We start from the raw sequence: 21,396 nt of genomic DNA, 5'->3' as shown, positions 1-21,396 counted from the left end.
CAATAATAAATGATAAAAAGTAGGTAATCTAAATATTATAACAAAATTTTCTTTTTATGTTTTCTTTTTAACTTCAGATATTTGATATACAGTATAAATTAATCTGGAAACATACGAAAAACATTTTTTTAAGTAATGAAAGATGAGATAAATAAATTCAGACATTGTAAAATTATCTTGCCTTGAAACAGCGCTTAAAAGTAAGTTTCACAATGATGCGAGAAGAGAAATTTTACGTAAACTTGATGACTACAAACACTTGTTTGTATATTTTCTCACATATGTGAATGTAGACAGATTTAATGATTATATGTTTAATTATATACGAGATATTTTAGAGATATCATTTAGTAATTTTCACAATTAATTATCCTTTCAATTTTAAATCAGCACATAAAGATATATGATCACTGGGAAACACCACGGACGGCAAACCTGTGTGAAGAGTAAGCTCTTCCTTACTGGGCATCGGAACCACTTGTTCTACTTCGAACTTGTCTCTCTCGTAAAATATGTAGTCTAGACAGGCAGAGAATTCCGGCGTATAATTTGTATATTCCGGCACGCCGCAAGCGCTAGACATGCAAAGGTCCTGTGTTAAGGATATGTTTTTTACAGTTTCCTCGGTATCTAAAAAAAAAGGAATTTTTCTTCTCATTTCATGAGACGTACTGATTTTGATCGCATTATGTTGAATAATAAAATAAAGCAGACAACGAAATTAGAAAGAAACAAGCTTTCATAAACTGATAATAAATAAAGAAAGTCACTCACTACTTTTCCAGTCTTCGCAGGTTTCTGAAACATAATTCTTCGTCATCAATTGATAAATGCCGCATTCCGGCACACTGTTAAAATCCCCGCAAAATATCACGCTCACGTTACATTCGGGATTCTGTCAACATGCACGACAATTGTTAGTAAATTGTGTAATATAATAGAGACTTTTTTATAAGATATATATGATTTGCGAAAGTGTCAAATATATTTCTAAATATTTTTCTGAATATAATCTATGAATGTAAAAGGTTTTTGTTGGAGAAAAATCTACCTCTTCCTGTATTCTTTTCGCGACATCGTGTAAGTACGTAATTGCATAATATCCTTGCAACAAACGTATATGATCTGCATCAGGTTTAAAATATAAATGCGTGTTGCCGATGACCAAGATTTCAAATTGGTTCTCTTTCGATCGTAACGTTGTTATCTAAATCATTGCTAACGTTTATCCAATGAGTATATCTATTTAAAATCCTAATTATATACGTAATTACCTGAACAGTTGTATTTCTATTCAAAAATCTCTCCTTCATTTTATCATTGTCGATTTTAGACCAGATGGCAGCAAATTTAGGTAAATCAACATTTTGAGCCATTATGGTGCGTTCAAATCCTAATTTTTCGAATCTATCTTGATTGAAAAATGTGGCGAGTCCTTCAGTAACTTCATTCTTTGTAACGAATACACCATCGTAATTCAACATGTACAAAGAAGGCAACAAATCATATTCAAATATATTTTTATCTACCTCTTGCAAGCAAATTATATCACTATTAAAACCTACAATAAATTCATCAATATTAAAATTACGAAAATGATTAAATTGTTGCTATTACTTCATTCAAAAACCTACATTTTGTTAACATTTTGTTTTAATATTAAAAAATTTCGGAAAGTTCATCAGTTTTGTGAACAATATGTAACTATTGTAACTAATATAAATTTATAAATTTATTTTATTATTAATTTTATTTTTTTTTAAATAATTTAAAATATTTTGCGTTTTTAATAAAATGATTTAAATAACTCATATAGATTATATTTATCACTCACCTATTATTTCTTTAAGTATCAATTGCTTTCTATAATCCATATCTAACGCATATTGTGGACAGTATGGGAATAATACATCTTTAGAAAAATCAGAATCGGCATATGTATCTGCCAGTATATTATAACTTATTACTCTGAAACTTTTTTTCCTTGTTTAATATATAGTTTGCAAGTAAAATACTTAGTACATGTCATATTAATATATATTATATTACATATAATATAGATTTTTCCAATACTTTATTCTTTCGGATTTATCATCTTTTATGAGTACTATACCTCCTATCCGATAATTTATGTTTCGTAAACTGATGTCGAATATCGAAAGGACATTCTCCAGGACCGGCTTCCACGACATTTTTTGACAGTATTTCCATCCTAGAACCTGAATCTGATTCATTCCGAGGTTCACAGCTAATTTTCAAATGGTGACCAATATCAGTCACGCTGGGTACATATAGATATCCAATACCTACATGTGTCCATGAATTTGGTTTGTTAAGAGAATCGTTTCTGTACCAGTCAAATATCGATCGCTTCGTGTCAGTATACAGTGATTCAAACTTGGATGGATAAGTTGGAAAACCTGCCAATATACATGATGGTAACGAAATTTTGGTGATATAAGGTGCATTTCGTTTTACTAAGAAGATTTTTTCGAAAATGACCAGTTTTAATTCTGCAGAATCCTGCAAAAGGCTTTCACACAATGTATCACCATCCACTTCGACATCATTTTTGAGAAGCATGATCTTTCCAGTATTCACATTGTCTTTTGTCAAATCAAGTACCTCACAAGCAGTATTTTTCTTCTTTCTTTTTTCTATCTACAGAAAAAAATTTTTATTTCTCTCAGATATTTTTTTTTAAAGTTTATTTCTGGAAATATTAATTCTTTAGATTTCAATACCTAATTTGTTTAAAATTTGTATGAAAAATTCTATTTTGGATTTTTATTTTGTTTAGAAAAATTTTTTTGTAGTATACTTATAGTTATTCTATATTAAAAATAATATTATAATATAAAATATAACAATAAATGGAAATCTAATAATAAGGAAAAGGAAAAAAAAACAAGAAAACTCACTTTTTTGTTTACAACCTTGCAAACGTTGATATCGACTCTTTTAAGAAAATTGCTCACTCTTTCCGTAGTTTGTCTGGAAAAGTTAAACTGACGATCGATCTTCGTCATCTTGTCCACATAGCGAAATGAGATATCAAACATATCATTGCCTTTATCATAACGGAGAAATGCCTCGTTCATCTTTAGTAGTTTCGCCTGAAAGTGCTTACTGCGATACGATGTAAGGATTGGTGAAATTAGGTGAAATCTGTGCACAAGCAATTTAGCCGCGAATGTATTTCGCATTATAACCAATTGTGATTCATTCGGCTCGGAAATATACAGATTTTTGGGACAGAAAATTAGACACTAAAAAATATTTTTAATTAAATTAAATTATTTAAATAAATCGTTATTTAAATAAATCATTAATCAAATCAGAGCATGCGTAAAGTAATTCAAGAAAATGTTTTTGAGGTTATAAATACCTTCGCGGTGTTCTACACATGCGATAACCACGTAAATAAATCTAACGTAACTTCGACGAAGATACTCCGCTGTTACATTTCGGACATTTCGAAGCAATTTTTGAGGTTTATCGATGACTTGATAATCAGCTGCGTCGATCGACCGGTATTACAAGTCAGTAAAATCAGTTTTGTATCGATAGATATTTGTAAAGATTATGTTAATTTTAGGTAAGTTAGATGGCGCCATAAGCACCATTATTGTAAAGTCACTAGATAACAAAGTACCGCGAATTGCCATCATTTTGGCTTCGTGACGCGTTATTCAAAATTTGTGTTTAATTATATTATAAGGGGAAATAAACCTCACAAATAAAAAATTATATCTTACAGATTATAGTCCTTTCCAACAATGTTTCTTTTGTCAATTAATTGAAGCTATTCTTCATGTCTATCGCCTATCATTGGCACGCGGAAACCTCTTTCGCTGCGATTTTTGCAATTCTCAACATAACAATCAGGCATTTTTGACGTTTTCTAATCAGTTCTAAATTTACACAAACACATATAAAGTTATAACAGAATCAGGTTAGGATTGCACTTAAACTCATTACTTTGCACTTGCTCAATAAACGAGAATGGATTAAAATGGATTGAAATTTTTTTCTATCTGAATGCGTATTTTAAATAACGAATACTTTTTTTGGATTTAATTGGATTAAATTGGATTCAATTAGATTCAATTGGATGTAAAACTGCATTTCTTATTCAAAATTTTGATTTGAACAATATTCACAATGCACATAGAAGAAGCTAATATTATTTTTAGATTGAAAGGTATAGAAATATGCTCCATGCAATTCCTATAAATGAATAAAAATGCATTCAGGATTGAAAAGCATTCATTTTAATATTCATGAATCAATATTTCTGAAAATCTGAATCCATTTCAATTCATTTCAATCCATTCTCATTTGCTGAGTGTGTAGAAAGTTACATGAAATGCACTATCTGAACTATTCGACGCCATTTTGGCTCCAAATGCTAATTCAATGAATTTTCCTATCGCGGTACTTTGTTATTTAGTGACATTGGATAATAAATTTTCTGGATAATAAAAATAAAAAATAATATTGAAACTTTACATTATTGTTAGATTTTTTAGTTTTAAATTTTTTGTTAATATATCTAATTAATTCATAAACTTTCCTCTGACAGGAAAGATAGGTAAGAATAGGTAAAAATAATTTAGACATATGATGTCTAAATTATTTTTTTTTAATAAAAAAAAGGCTCTTTCTTAAAGTAATTAAAAAGGTTATGACAAATAATTAAAAAAAAATTGTAAAAAAATTAATGTTATGTAAATTTGAAACTGGATCGGCCTGTTTATCAGAGCGTCATGGAATTTTTAAATTAAACATTTAAAATTGATATATCTCTGTTTCATATATGATTGGATTATATTTAGAATACAAGTCTTCTTATCAAAATACATTTTATCAGTATATTATATGTTAATGTATTTCCCATTAATTAAAAAAACTGAATGTTAAATTTTACTTTTCTATATTTATATATTTTAATAAAAAATATTGGATCTGTATAATCAGTTAACTAATACTTAATAGTATTTGTTTTATTAATGGATAATATAAAATATCTATTTCTTAATAGGAAGGAAGAAAATAATATTACAGATTTAAATTTAATTAAATTGCTAAAGTGATGTGAAAAGTAAAGAAAAAGATATATATAATTAATTCTCACGAAATTATATTCTATAATTAATTTCAATTTTATATGTTAAGTGGATAATATAATTTATTTATTTGTTCCCTAATTTTTTTCTTTGTATTTTTCTTCTTTTATATCTTGGCTATTTTTTTAATTGTGTTTCTTCACCCTCTTCCGATTTTACTTCCGCATTTTTTTCTGATTTTGTTTCTTCATGTTCTTGCGATTTCGTTTCTTCGTATTCTTCTGATTTAATTCCCTTATATTTTTCTGATTTCGTTTCTTCGCTTTTTTCTGATTTCGCTTCCTCAACTTGTTCTGATTTCGTTTCTCTGTATTCTGCTTGAATGTTTTCTTTCTCGGACTTTTCTGATTTTGTTTCTTCACGATTCTCTGTTTTTATTTCTTCGCGATTCTGTGATTTTGTTTCTTCACGATTCTCTATTTTTATTTCTTCGCGATTCTGTGACTTTGTTTCTTCACGATTTTCCGTTTTTATTTCTTCGCGATTCTGTGACTTTGTTTCTTCATAGTTCTTTGATTTTGTTTCTTCATAATTTTCTGATTTTATTTCTTTGCAATTCTTTGATTTTGTTTTCTCCTGTTTCTTAAATTTCGTCTCTTCGCGTTTTTTAAATTTTGTATCACTATGTTTTGCAAATATCGTCTCTTCAATTTTAGGAATCTGAGCAGACTTCTTTTGAAACTCTTCTCTCTTTTTATCTTTCAATCGCTCTTCTTTTATTGGATATTTAACAGTCACACATTTTGGTACTTTTCTCTTAATCATCTGTAAATTTTCTAATTTAATAATCACACTATCGATAATTTTATAATAATTATTTACCTTACGGGGTAATATCTTTTTGCTTGCAAATCTTTTAGTAGTTACAGTCTTATCCCAAATTATTTTTTCCTGCCACCAAATTCGTTGATATTCATTTGAGAGTAGTTGTTCTATGCAAGGTCTTTTCTCTCTATATGCATGCAAATTGCAAATAAAAATATTATTTATAACAGTATTATATTAATATAATGTATTCGATTTTTTTAAATATACCTAACAATAAAAATTAAAATTATATAAAAATCAATATAGAATATATATGTATAAATATAATAATAAATTATCCATCTGATTATACATTGTCTATATCATTTAATTATATGAAAAAATGCAATTTCAAGTTGAAAGATAATTTTTCGGTCGCTATTAAATGTGATAATTTTTCTGGTCGCTATTAAATGTGATAATTATAATTCATAGACTTTTCATAATACTTTTCATAAGACGGCACGAACGCTCTCGTTGTTGTATAACTCGAAGACACAATGTTGTCCGGTGTTTTGCGCGGTACTGCAGGCGTCCATGCTTTTAAACGTAAATCCGTTGCATTCATATGGATGACCCGAGGGTGCCTTTGAATATACTATCCTGCGTCGGTTATTAACGGTTCGCCGCGATTTCTTCTCAGATTTGGCGAGTTCTCGCGAAGGTTATCGCGGAGGACGAGCCTGACAAATGCATGGCGAATGCCGACTGCCGAGGCTGAATAACGAAGGAGGCTCTGGAATGACTTGGAATGACTAGAATGTGATTTCTGGTGAAATATTCGATGAGGTTAGTCACCGACTAATAGTTACCGATTAATAGTTATTTGTTTACATTCTTTCCTATAAAAACAAGACGAGCGTAATAAATAATATATTACAAAAATATAAATCTTTTTTAACAATAATTATAATGTTTTATTACTGTCTAATATTATTCAATATTGAAAAAATAGATATTGAAGAAAAATTCTTAGATACTGAAATGATATAATTCAGTTAGAAAGAAATCTAATATTATTTGTGTCACATGAAATTTTCTACATTCTTGTACATTTTACATTTTCTTTTTATTAGTAAAATTTGTATTATTTTATGTTCAAAAACATAGAATATATATTTTGTAATATAAGACATATACATAAAGAAATAATTTTTTGCAATATTATATTTTGGAAATGTTGAAACTTTACAATTTTTTATCATGGCGTGAAACAGTTCTCATTTTCTATTTATTTAAAAAAAAACATGTTATGTCAGTAGCCACACACTTTATTTTTGTTTCTTTTGAATACACAAGTAAGAGATAAAGTCTGTAACGGTCAAAACTGGATCTTAAGTGCTTAAATATTTTCATATGAATTTATATATTATAAATGTGTTCAGAGAGATGCTATTAGTGCTATCTATGTCATTCTAACTTCATCGTTTATTAGACATAAAACGTAGATAAAATGACTCAAAAACGCTAATAGCCTGAATGCTTCTTATATATGTAGTTATTTGAATTGCGCGCCGAATTAATTTTTTAGACTTAGAAACACAATTGAATTAACAATAAGTACTGTAATATCACAGATTAAATTGATAAACAATTTAATAATTTGATGTTCCCCCCCCCCCCCCAATTAGGCATCCTGTTATATATATTCACATTATATTTAAAAAAATTGGTTATTTTTATTTCTTTTTCATAATTGGTTTTTATTATAATAGTAATAATCATAATTATAATAATATATAATTATAATTACAAATACAAAACATTTTTCTCTCAGTGTACGAGTATCAAAAAGTTAATATAATAGTTTACGAGATATTTAATATGTCAATACATGTCAGAATTAAATATAAAATATCTCATATTGATTTTTTTCTTGATATCTCTATCTTAATAACTTTTATATGCAGAATATAATTAGGAAAAGCTTTTCCATAAAATCTAAAGAGATGAGAAAATATTATTATCCATAAATGAGAATAATTAATAATTTGTTTTATATGCAACATTAAACTGTAAAGAATATTTAACGATTTTTATACTTTTGAAAAATTGATGCTGATAAAATTGAAAATTTCTTGTTAATAGATAAAATTATAATTGTTTACGATACGCGTTACACTTGTCGAGACAAATTTGAGACGAATATAATTTTGATCTTTTTTTGAAGTTAAATAAAGTAATACAATATTATTACTAACACTTTCGGTATCGATATTTCAATGATCTTTGACAGTTTCTCATGATACAACGTAAGCATATAATAAGAGAACTATTATACTCAGCATCGCGAAAAAAAAGTAACAATGAAATTCGACTTTACATATTCTTTTATAAGTAGAAATATTTTTAAAATTATTAAACAAGATATCTAATTAAACTTAGAATTAAAATTTTATTGAGAAACGATGTTCATTTGAAATAGATTCATAAGACGTAGACAATAAATAGACATATTTTTATATAATATGATTCTTTTAATTATATCTGCATATAAAAGTATTAAAGATAGAAACATCAAGAAAAAACCAATATGAGATATTTTATATTTGGTTCTGGCATGTATTGACATATTAAATATCTTGTAAACTATCAACTTTTTGATAATCACTGAGAGAAAAATGTTTTGTATTTGTAGCTACAATTATATATTACTATAATTATGATTATTACTATTATAATAATAACAACAGTAATTATGTATATAGTTTTAGCAAAAAACATATATAGTTGGTAACTTAAAATGACTATAATTATAGTTATTATAACCAAAAAAATAAAATAGTTGAAATTACTATAAAAATGATTCAAGTGATTATAATTTTATAATTATTTTGGGACAAAAAATATGGTTATCCCAAAATATAATTATAAAGTTATAGTCATCATTTTTATGGTATTCAACTATATACATAATTATTATTATTATTATTATATAGCAGTAATAATTATAATTATAATAATAAGTAATTATATATAGTTACAAATACCAAACATTTTTCTCTCAATGTATCTTATATTTTTATGAACAAAATAATAAGAATTATTAATTGATGTAAAAAAGAAACTGTCTTTTAAAAGATTTAAAAGATTATCCATTTTATTTACATATTTTTTTAAAGCAACTATATGTATACAATATTGTATTTATGTACTATTTAGTATTTTATATGCTAATTGCAGATTATCTGTATACATATACATTTCTGTACGTGCAGAAATTCGATAAGCTCCTTCATATGATTTTCCTACCATCATTACAAACTTGTTCAAATAATTAACTTGCACGATTCGACTGCATGATAAAATTCGAAAAGAAGTTCACCACAGGTTTCACTTCCCGTTCATCTTTTTTCCTTTTTTTCTGGATTTTTAACTGGTGATACTTGCGCGCTGATGATTATCACGCTAATTATAGAAATACTTGTCAAGCGTATTAGTTGTTGTAATACACGTTCGGTCATTTCAGGTTGCGTGCGATGATCGTGAATATCGATTATTAATCTCGTGGTTAAATGCCTTCACGCATGAGCGTGCGCAAAGGACGAAACCCACTTACCTCATGAATTAATGTCCTTTTATTAAGGGTTAGTTAATGCCGCAGGGTTAGTTAATTTTTCATTCAATGTGTTACCTCGTCGACTTAATTTGTAAGCACAACGTGATGTAATTCCAGCATTTCGTAATGCCGGACAAATCGAAGCAATCGTATGGCATTTTTTGCTGATAATGTTTAATCGTTCAGTAATGAGATTGTGTAAACAGTTGCCACATAAATTTATGACACATAAGAATATATTTGGATATTTTATTAAGAATAATCTTAACTAAAAGAAATGAAATCAATATAGCATAATAAATGATATTTTGAGAGACAAATATATTTTTATTATTAAACATCAAATAAGAAATCATTAATATGTGTAAGTATAATCAATAAAAAGATGTGTCATGAAGAAGTCAATATCTATGTAATTATGCATCAAGTAAATAATGATTGAAGGAAGTAAAAGTTTCTTTGATCATATTCGAGGAAGTTAATTAATTAAATTGCCCGCATTAATCTGATTAGCATTGCAAATCGTTAATCCTTGATCATCTAAATAACACGTTTCAATCACATAAATCTTGGCATATAATTTTCACCATTTTGCGGTTACATAATCGTAGCTGTTTCGTCGCGAGAAAGTCCGCGAAATCTCATGAAAGAAACTGAAACTTGGACTTGTGTCGAAAAACAAACGGAGAGACGCGGATAAATGAAATCAGTTGATATAATCGCGAAGGGCAGTCGTATTCATGCTAATGAATTTTTTTCGCTCTGTATCGATACTAATCGCTATATATCCATATTATGTGCGTGTGATATACTACGTATACTTTCGTTAAATCGTCATTAAGTCGCCAAGCCACACCTGCGAATCAGGGACGATCCTCGAGGTCGACGTTTTTAGCCGGTCACCCGAATTCCGCGAATCGAATCCGGTTATATTCTGGGAAAGAGAAAGAGATGTTCAATCTCAGGCTTAATTGTCGTGACAGTGTCAGTGATGTTCTTTACCGTTAATGTTTTATTTTAATCTCTACAATTATCTTTTTTTTTAGTAACCAAAATTATCTTTTCCAAATTATACCTTGTTATTACTACTTCATTTTTTTCTTTTTGTATTATTCGCGCTTAATTCTTATCCCAACAAGAATATTTTTGTTACGTTTATGTAATTAAGATAATCACTTTTTACATTAATTTAGCAATTATGCAATTTACTTTTTTACGAGTATGATATAAAATAATAATAAATATATTACTTTTTCTAATTACGCGAATTTAGAGTTTCTTAAACACAACATAATACAGAAAAAGAATAAAATTAATTTTAATAAATATTTAATTGGCAGTTGTACTCAACTAAGCATTTATTAAAATTGACTATATTTTTTTTCAATGTAGACAAAATATAATAGAAATAATGTACAGATATTACATTCAGAAAAGTAGCTGGTATAATCAGAACAGCTCTAATTTCGTATATAAAATAATTTTATTTCGATAATTCGATTTGATAAAATTGCAAGATGCAATTATTTTCGCTTGAGATTTCTTTTATTTATATGACGCAAAAATTACCGTCGCGACCCAAATACTATTTACAATCGTATTCGCAGACAATGTTCACAGCCGGCGTTTTTTAATTTATCGCGACGTCGGGATCGCGAAAAGATTTCTCGGCGTAATTGCGTTCGCGCTCGGCTTTAGTCGCTCGCGTTACTTAATTGACTTTTTTTATCGGTTTTAATAGGGTTGCACAATGTCGTTTTCTGCCACACGGATCTTGTGCGCGCGCGCACGCACACACTCACGCATCTACAAAATTTGCATAAAAGATATCACGGTCGGAATAATCTGGCCCGCGGCCCGCATAATCCCGACAACTTTCTGACGGCCATCGTGCGATTGCGCTTTGTAACAACTTGGAGATATGCAAAAGCGAGTTTTTTTTTTGACTGAGTCCGCGCGCGTTTGCAAATAAATTTTCAAATATCTGAATCAATTTTCTGAGCAACAGATAGTTATTATCGTAACGTAGAGTTATTATCGTAACGAAGCTTATTTAATCCTTTCTATCTTATGAGGAAAGAAATCTAAAAGTTTCATAAGAATGTTTTTTTATAGTATTATATAGGCATAATTGAATTTTTCCTGAAAACCTGTGTTCTCGTTGAAATCTAAAATATTATTAATTACGAATATTAACTAGAAAAATCTATATATTGTTTCTTTATGTAGTAGATTATAATTTTTGTCCGTTGCATTTACAGTCCGTCAATAAAATAAATCACTCTTTTCGCGTATAATCATATAAATGATACTAAAGACAAATGAAGAGGAATGAGAAAACATTATTAACAAGATTTTCTTTTTGTGAGAGACACTGCAACTCGTATATCTTATTCTGCTTATTATCGCGGTCAAACAGTCACAGGTGATTCCGGCGAACAATTAGAATTCAGCCCGTGAGAGTACATATTAAGAACAGATTTATATTAAATATACATTTCGTTCGCATGAACGGCGCGTGTGAGAGGTTCGAAAGAAAATCGAAAGTCCGCCGGTGCGCGACGTAGCGCCAGCTGAACTTCAGAGATTGGAGGCCCACTGGGATGACGACGTTACGTGATTTGGCAAATTGCTCATATCTGCTTAATTAATGGGAAAATGTATCGCACAGATGCAGCTGCGCTCGCGCGTCGCTGGCAGATGCGTCGCGTCCGGGATTTTTTTATTTACTTCTGCCATTTAACGTGTCGTGATTATGGCAAAGCGAAAATCTGGGTCGGAGAAACTTCGATCGCTCTCATTTTCGTCTTTCTGATGTTTTTTTTCCTCTTACGTTTTTTCTCCTTCTCAGCTTTTATCTTTGTACGGAACATCTGGAGCGTTGATAAACGAATGATCTGTGAATATGTAAATGCACGAGAGAATGTTTTTCTTTCTCGAACAGCGAGACATATCAGCAGTGATTTAATACAAACGCTGTTAAAAAGTAAGAGAAAGAACAAGAGAAAGAGAAAGAATTAATATTTTTACCTTTTCCCTATAAATTAATTGTAAAAGAACTATAAGAGAATTTTATATGACTACATACAAATGTTATTTAAAAAATTTTTAAATTTTAATTACACACGGAAGGAACAGCTAAAATGCTATTTTGCTAAAATAGCCATAAAAAGTTAGCTAAATATAAATCTGAAAATAATTTTGCTGAACTATATTATATAAATCTATCAAAATAATTATGTAGGAAGCTTAAGTTGATTGTTAGAATATTAAAATTCTTTGTAACGTTATTTATTATGCTTGAGAGAGTTTTCTAATTATTTTGATGATCTAATAAAATTATCTTCAAATCTGTAAATTAAAATTAATTTATTAAAATTTTGCTAAAGTTTTAAATAGTATTTCATTCAAATCATTCTTTTCATACATAATTTTGTTTAACAAATAATAGAAAGTGTGAATTAATAAATAGATTAAATATTTTAGGTCAGACAAATTCCACGTTTGGATATAATTCTATTGTAGATTGGCAAAGAAACGTATATAATTTCGCGATAGTAACAAGCATCACGGACTCTCCCTGCGTTTCGCTGTATCTGATTGAGAATAGAATAAATTAAATCCAATTGGGTACTGAATGACACCACCCGACGTCGATTATTATCACGAACTGTTGAGAAGAACACTGAATCACGAACTGTTCTCATCCTGGTAGTTAGACATCACGAATTGCAACAGTGTGTATTATTCAAGCTACGGTATCCTTGTATCCTCGCAACTTCACCTTCGGAGATCTAATCCGATGACGTCGCGTAAGCGCTTTAAATCCTTTGCACTTTGTAGTCTGAGAGAGTTGAGACACAGTAGCACCAATCGTTTATCATAAACTCAAAGGCAGACAGGATTATGTAACTAGAGAATTCGTCGCTCTGTAAAAAATTAATGTAATAACAGTTTCGTATATCTATAAAGTTTACGAAAAGAGTCTTCAATTTCATCAAGTATAGTCAAAGTTACATGTTAGATTAATATATATATATACATATATTTTAAATTTTATCTCAGAAATATAAAAAGTTTCTTAAACAATAATAAATGTCTAAATTGAATCGATTGAAGGTCTAGATTTTGGCATTTCAGATTTCAATATTTTTCAAAATACCTTATGATTCCAAATTATTTCTTACAAATAAAGATTAATAAAATATTTTATTGTATTGTTCTTAATTTATTGTAATCTATTAAAATATAAAATTTAGCCATCTAACATCTTGCGCTCGTGATGTATGCCTTTTTAATCATATTGTTTGAAGATTAAATATTTTGACCTTTATATAATCAATTGTTCTAATATGATTTAAAGAATTTTTATTACTTAGAAAAACTTGTGGAGATCTTAAAAATATAATTTGCCAATTGTATTTTTGCTAGTTACGCACAAAATTGAATGCTTTAAGAATTATGCATAAATTACTGCGATGTATGTTGAATTCAAATGCATCATTGCAAAGAATTAAACAAAAATCGATTCATTTTGTTTGCTGCTTGCTCTTGTATTTATAAGATTTGTAGAGACAGAACGCTTCTAATTATAGATTTAAAAATCTTCAATCATTACGTGATACCTGATCCCGTAACTAGTTTCACTTATCTTTACTTCCTCGGCCTTGTGAAATATTTAAAAGCATATTCGAAGATAGAAACGTTTCTCATATAGGAGAGACAATCTGAAACTCGAGAAACTTATAACATTTAGTTAGATTTTTTGTAAATCGTAGGTCTTGTGTGTACATATTTTCATTTTTTTATAAATCTTACTACATCGCTTCCTTACTTTAAAAGTGATACAATTAAAAAAAAATGTGATTTTCAAATTATTACCACGAATGAGTCATCAATATTATTCTATCAATTATTAAAAATGAACTTATAAAAAATTGTTAAAATGATTACAATTATTGGGTTGTCCGGAAAGTTCATGCCGCAAAAGATTTAAATTTAATAAATGTATACTAAAATTTAAATCTTCTGCATTTCAATTTTCCTTCAAAATCGGCACGAACTTTCCGGACAACCTAATAAAAGAAGATTAAAAAAGTTATCACAATTAAAAAGTTTAAGGACGGATTTTAGGGATTGCGAAATGAAAATGACAAAAATGATATTTGATATTAAGAATGTATTCTTTTTCTTGCATTATTATTTGATTATAAATAAAAAAATTATAAAATGAGATGGTCGTTAATTTAAAATGTACATTAATTTTTTGTTTTTAATATTATCATTTCAATATTATAAATATAAATGTTTCGACTTTCGTTTAAGATCCTCCTCAATATACAAACCGTTAATAAAAAACATTGATTAATCAATAACTTTTTATCAAATTGAAAAATAGTTTTTCTTTCATTCTGGAAAACTTAATTTTATTTAGTTGCATCACTTTTGGAAAGGAGCAATATCATGCAGAAATAATATCATGGGTAGTAAGATTGATAGATCCTAAGTTTCTCAAACATGAGACGGTTTAGAACGTTTCTCTCACGTGAGAAACATTCTATCTTCAAATATGATTTTAAATATCCCACAATGTCGGAGAAATAAAGGTAAAGTGAAGCCAGTTATGGGAGTAAGGCCAGGTGTCACGTAATCGCTGCGTAAGAGGAAAATAATTTTTGATCTGATCATAGTGCGAACGCGCTAACGGGTCAAATGCATAACAACAGTTTCCGTTGGAGAACGTGATTCACGATTCTGCTACGAACGAGGATCTACTATGGCACGTACAGCCGCGGGCCAATTTCTTACTCAACTGTTACTCGTTTCAGAACAGCAATACGCGGGGAACCTTTGTGCTATTCGCGTAAAGATATAGAAGAAGAAGAAGAAGAAGAAGAAGAAGAAGAAGACGAGGATGAGGAAGAGTTCGCGAGAAGTGAACGTGAGATTGCAGGAATGAGCACCTGTGAAGACGTTCACCGACGCGTACGTGCAGCACGCGATCTATTGATATCAGCGATAACATTCCTCGACGTTAAAGAGAGACGAAGATTCCTTGGATCAGATGGTTCGCTGTTGGAAACTCGTTGTGCAATCTTATCGTAATGTCGCTATAAAACGTAGTTAATCAGGTACGGTAATCGATTTACGTGTACAGGATGCTTCAAAATTGGATAATATTTTAAGAGTTAGACTTTTGTACCTAATCGATATGGAGAATACATAGGTGTCTTATATTACGATCTCTTTCTCTCTATGTCGTCTTAGATTTTGATCCCATTCCAGATTTGCAGATCAATTCCGTTCTGAGATTCCCATTATCGCAATGGGGCGTACTGCATCACATTACAGTGAAACCTTTCACATCGCTTTCCTCCCTCCCGTCATATCTGGATTAAAAGGAGTACGATGAAGTCGAGTGAAGCGTCGCCGATTAATCGAAGTATTGGTTTACTTCTCCACTTACGTCCTTCAATGTCCAACATCGTGTTACAGCTCCATCCTTGTCATTTTATCGATCTGAAAATTTTGCAATTCATCGTGTTTGAAAGCGTTCGGTAAAAGCGAAAAAATTCGCCCAATGGCAAGTGAGAGAATTCGTCGCTTCTTTGTTTGTTTTTATATAATTTCAACTTCGTTTATAAACCGCCTCTTGAAATTCTCGACATCTTTTGGCATTTATGCTAAACAGATCTTTCGTTTTATCTGACTGTTTTAATCGACATGTAGTGGATTACTCAATCCTTGACTGTCAATGAGCTATATTTCTGGACGATCTACTTTCAGAAACGCTCCTCATCACTTTCGCTCTTCAGAATCTCGACGATTGTGCGGATAGACTAGGTAGGTTTCGTTGATCAATCGGACTTTGAGGAAAGGTGTCGCGTGTCGGCCTGGCGCCGTTTATCTGAAATCGATCTCTGTAATCGTTAACGCTAAAAAAGTTCAATAAGAACAAGATTAGTTGTATAAACGTTTTTATGCTCTTTGTTTCTTTCATGCGTTTCACTCCACTTTTTATCTCTACTACTTTATTTCTTATATTGATAAATTGTGTTTTTTTTTTTCTTATAGACGATCAGTAACGACGTAAATTAGAGATTGCTCGATGTAAGATAGATTATAGACATTTTGAGGTCATAATTGCAGAGTGTTATCTCAAAACACGGTTGATCTACTTATGAATATATTTTTAGGAAGATATGCTCTAATAAGCATTCATTCGCGCGTATAACATAAATAATTTGACGTCAAATTTATCAAGAAATTCGTAGATAAGTCCTGATTGAACGTGAACAGTTTATATTGTTGGAATATGTATCTATTGACATTTAAAATGTTGTTTTAAATTTTATAAATTAAATTTCGGATTAATGTTAATATAATACATTAAATAAATTAATATAAATAGACGTATTAATCTTTAGAGGAAGGAAGGAGTTTATTTTTAAAAACTTGTAACTTTTTTTTTCTCTTGATACGTTTATTGAGCCAACATGGCTAATTTAACACTTAAATGCGACTTAAGATATAAAAATTAATTATTATTTTTTGCTTTGTTTCCGATTCTTTTACTCCGATTTACAAAAACACGGTGGCTGTGCCACTGTGTGTAGCATAAAACTAAATTAACTGCCATAAAAAAAGTAGAAAATTAAAAAATAAATACATATTTTTAGTAGATACTATTTATAATTGTTTATTAATTGCTCTATTGTCAATTTTATTGTTTCAGTTCGCAAAAAACAATGGCCGTGTTGGTTTAAGATTAAAAAAAAGAGAATAAAAAAGAAATATCTTTGTAATACTGCTTAATGATTAATTAATTCCTCTATTTTATTGCACCGTTCACAAAAAACAATAGCTGTGTTAGCATAAAACTAGAACAGAAAAAACTATAAAGAAACTATAAAGAAAGAAAAAATTGAGAAGTAAAAAATAAATGCACATTTTTTACTATTTAATTGCTACTTATTTATTATATTCCCGATTTTATAGCTCCAGCTAATTACTAAAAATAACTGTGCTAAGCAATAAAAAAGTAATCGAAAAAACAAAAAGTGACCAAACAAATAAAAAAGTAGCCGTGTAATACTATTTAATAATTAATTAATTCTCGATTTTATCGCACAGTATCGCAAAAAACAATGACTATTAGCATAAAAGCAAACAAATAGAGAAATAAAAAATAAATGTGTATTTTTTTTACTTGCTAATGTATTTTTTTAAATTGCTAATTATTTATTATATTCCCGATTTTATGGCTATGCTAAGCGATGATAAAGTCGAGAAAAAGTGGCCGAGCAAATTTGATTGAATAATTAAGAAATAGTCGAAAGAAATTAAAAAGTGGCGGAACAAATGAAATTTTAAGCTTAAGCTAGTACAGCCACTGTTTTTTGTGAATCGGCTGGAGCAAAAGAATCAATAATAGAATAAATAATTAGCAAAAATATAACAATTTATTTTTTAATAAGACGCATTTGATTGTTAAAATAAAATAAAATCTGTTCTTAATAAACGTGAGTAAGATTGTAATACATTATATTTTTTATCTCAAAATATGATTGTTTTAGCGTAAAGTGACTTCTCATTCTCTATAAATATTAATATAAATATTTTTTAAAGATTAGATAATTTTATTTTTATGTAAGATTAGATAATATTATTTGGTTGTACACATTATAATTTTTGTTGTAGAAAAATTTGACAAGAATATGAAAATTTTAAAGAAATGTTTTATTAAAGTTATTCTTTATACTTTTCGAATGATTAAAAAATGGAAAATTAGAAATCTCTGCGTCAACTTCAGCATTGACATTTAGTTGAACATGTGAATTTTTGCAATATCTATAATAATTTAAAATACGAATTTTGCTCTACTTTCAGTATCAAAATATTCAAATAAATATGTGGCATCAAATATTCACTAAAATACAATAAATAAAGATATCCGAGGTAGTGCATAATCCATTATTAATTTGCATTGACAATTCAATTTCTTCCAATGCTTTTCTTGCTACATTCTCATTTTCATGTGTCATGCGACGTTCGTAAAAAATTGCAATAGAAAAAAATTAATAAGCAGAAGTAGAAACAAATCAGCACATATATATGAAGAAATGAGAAAGGATTCTTAGATAGCCCGCTCGCGCTCTATTAGAAACTAGTTTTGTTGCTACGTTAATCCACGGATTGCTAGATAATTTTGCACGCCGCGTTGGTCGGTTATGCGTTCCCCTTTCAGCGATCATCTCCCATAATCGCGTGCAAACAACTATCGCGAGCCGCAATAGCCCGGACGGCAATTAATATGAAATCGTTCCGCACTCAACCCCAGCTCCGTTAATTACCGGCAGATTTCTGCCTCCGTGTGTTCGCGCTGCTTCAAGAAAGCGCATCCCGTCTTTTTTCTTCGAAAGCTCCTAAATCGTTTAAATCGATTGGGAAAGAGAGAAAGAGAAGAGGGTGCGCCGTTGCACCTGCGGTAATTATCGGTAATTAGTAACGCGTTCGCGAATGTAATCTCGGGTATTCCGTGTTCTAACAGCGCGAAGATAAATCATTTCTATTAATTGCCGGGTTGCGAAAAGGGAAGATCGTTCTCGAGAATTGTAACTTTGTAATCGCAAAAGTGTATGATGCTGGAGTAACATCGCGCTCCGATATTACAGCGGAAATGCTGTATTGCATATATACTTTTCAGTTCATAGAGTTTTGATGCGATTGATTTTTATTACATTCCTGCATTCCGAGATCTTCAATTTCATGAATTATTAATTGGCGTTAAAGACGCTTTGTTAACGTAAAGATTAATTAATGAATTAATTAAATTTGATTAACGTGAAGCAATTATTTTTAGACATTCCATTACAGTTTAATATTACAGCTTATTTCGAAATATTTTCGAAATTGACAAAAGGTTGAGACCGTAATAATGATTCGTTTGTGTGAGATATTGATTGCAAATATTCACAAATGTTGGGAACCGGGGAATCAATCCTTTCTTTCGTTAAAGTAATTACTCAGTCGATAAATTACGTAATCGTGCGATATATCCGTTTGCAACTATTCAACTGTCAAAAGTGTTCTTTGTGTAAACTCTCGCGAAATGCTCGCGAGCTGCTCTTATTTCTCGCGATAACAGTCATTAAGCGGCGGGCGAAACGAATGGTTAGAGAGTGAATGGGTTAAATCATTACGATATTATTCAGTGACAGGGTATAATCATCGAAGGCGAAGTCATTAAGATCCCAATTGCATGGCCCCCTCTGTTGTGTTCATTGCTTCTTTATCTGCTCCTTGTCTCGTCAATCACTAATCAGTCATTTTACACAAGGTGTGGCAAAAGCGATCGAATCACTAAACTTTGATTTCTAAACACCCATCATTTTATCGAATATAAATTTTATATATATAAAGCATAAATTCTTTGTGAAATAAAATATTGATCAATAATCTGAACAGAAAAAAATAAAAATATGAAAGATAATAAGAGAAAATAAACCGATATGTAAATACATAATCAAGTAAAAATAAACTACTACTTGATTAAAGCTTTTGAGAGTTTTTTAATAATATTAAAACAAATAGGTTCATTTCTACCTTTTTTAGTTGTATATAATATGAGAAGAGTATTTATTATTCAAATATTAATGGTTGAAACTTTAACATAGGTATCTTTTCTAGGGACATTTCAATCTATTTATTTCAAATGTGCATGATAAAATAAAAAAAATATATTTAAAATAGTATAAGTTAATATATTTATACAGTGTCTGCCAAAAGTTCCGGGCCGGTCGAATATCTCGGAGAAAGTACGCATTTATGAGAAAAATGTTTCGACAAAAATTGTTGGTTTTAAAAAGATCTATTTAATGATCTTCTCAGTTTGGGTGGCGTCGTCAATGTCAGATCAAGGTCATATCGATTTTTGTAAATTAGACATCCTATTTTTGATTCTAGAATCTAATAGTCAATATCAAAAGCTTTCCAAAATGCTACAATAAAATCCATTAAGTATTTTTCGAATTATAAAGTTTCGAATTATAAGTTACAGTTTATAAGTTACATTATCGCCATTATTAATATTACCCAAGGTGTTCGACCGACGACTAAAATCTTTTGAATGTTGTTCTGGATCATGTCCGGATAACATTTGTTAAAATTAAAGTCATTGAAGATTGTTTCTCTTATTTTCATTTTTATGTAAAAATAAATTTTCAAAAATGGAAATAAGAAAAACACTCTCCAATGACTTTGATTTTAATATTATCCAGAGCATGATCTTGAACAACATTCAAGAAATTTTAGTCGTAATAGATCGAACATGGGTAATATTAGGTGATATTAATAATGGCGGTATTGTAAATTGCAAGAGAGAGGCTTTCAGCCAGCTCAGAACCAGCGGTCACTGTATAATATATTAAATATAATTTTTATTAGGGATCCACTGGATAAAATATAAAATAAAATATCATAAAATTATCGAATACCGGATATCCGAAAAGAATGTAACATTAAAAAAAAATTCGGTTGGATATTCAATGGATAATTTCGAAATTCGGATATTTCTTCGAATATCCTGTATAAATTATCCAAAATTCTAAAAAAAAAGGAAAGCAAGGGAAAAATAATGATAATAATAATTTTCCTTATCTCCCCAACATGAAAAGAAAAAGAAGTTGTGCCAGAAGTTTAATTAAAAAGGATAGAATTCTGCATCAACATCAATGATGTAAACTTTTATTATAAAGCCGGATATTTACTATATATATATATATATATATATATATATATTATATAATATATATAATATATAATATATATATACGTACCGAACCGAACGTAAACTAAACAAACGTATATAATAATATATAATATACGTATTACGTTTACGTA

The 21,396-nt window shown here is 29.4% G+C and overlaps 2 protein-coding genes across 2 annotated transcripts; both read right to left on the bottom strand.

The window, feature by feature from the left end:
- Positions 1-367: 367 nt before the first annotated feature.
- Positions 368-3,206, bottom strand: LOC105627730 (2',5'-phosphodiesterase 12). The gene is made up of 7 exons (XM_012209008.1): positions 2,922-3,206; positions 2,114-2,661; positions 1,835-1,974; positions 1,275-1,561; positions 1,052-1,207; positions 775-895; positions 368-630 (listed from the first exon to the last, which is right to left on the bottom strand). The coding sequence occupies exons 1-7, from the start codon at positions 3,204-3,206 to the stop codon at positions 368-370; spliced, it is 1,800 nt and encodes a 599-aa protein (XP_012064398.1).
- Positions 3,207-5,246: 2,040 nt separating this feature from the next.
- Positions 5,247-6,504, bottom strand: LOC105627871 (probable inactive protein kinase DDB_G0270444). Its single transcript, XM_012209147.1, has 3 exons — positions 6,386-6,504; positions 5,952-6,081; positions 5,247-5,894 (listed from the first exon to the last, which is right to left on the bottom strand). Exons 1-3 carry the CDS (start codon positions 6,502-6,504, stop codon positions 5,247-5,249), a joined length of 897 nt encoding a protein of 298 aa, XP_012064537.1.
- Positions 6,505-21,396: the final 14,892 nt, after the last annotated feature.

Source organism: Atta cephalotes, assembly GCF_000143395.1.
Source record: "Atta cephalotes unplaced genomic scaffold scaffold00010, whole genome shotgun sequence".
In the NCBI taxonomy this organism is placed as follows: Eukaryota; Metazoa; Arthropoda; class Insecta; order Hymenoptera; family Formicidae; genus Atta; species Atta cephalotes.
Note: the sequence above shows the minus strand (reverse complement) of the source record. Positions and strands in the feature narration are given on the sequence as shown.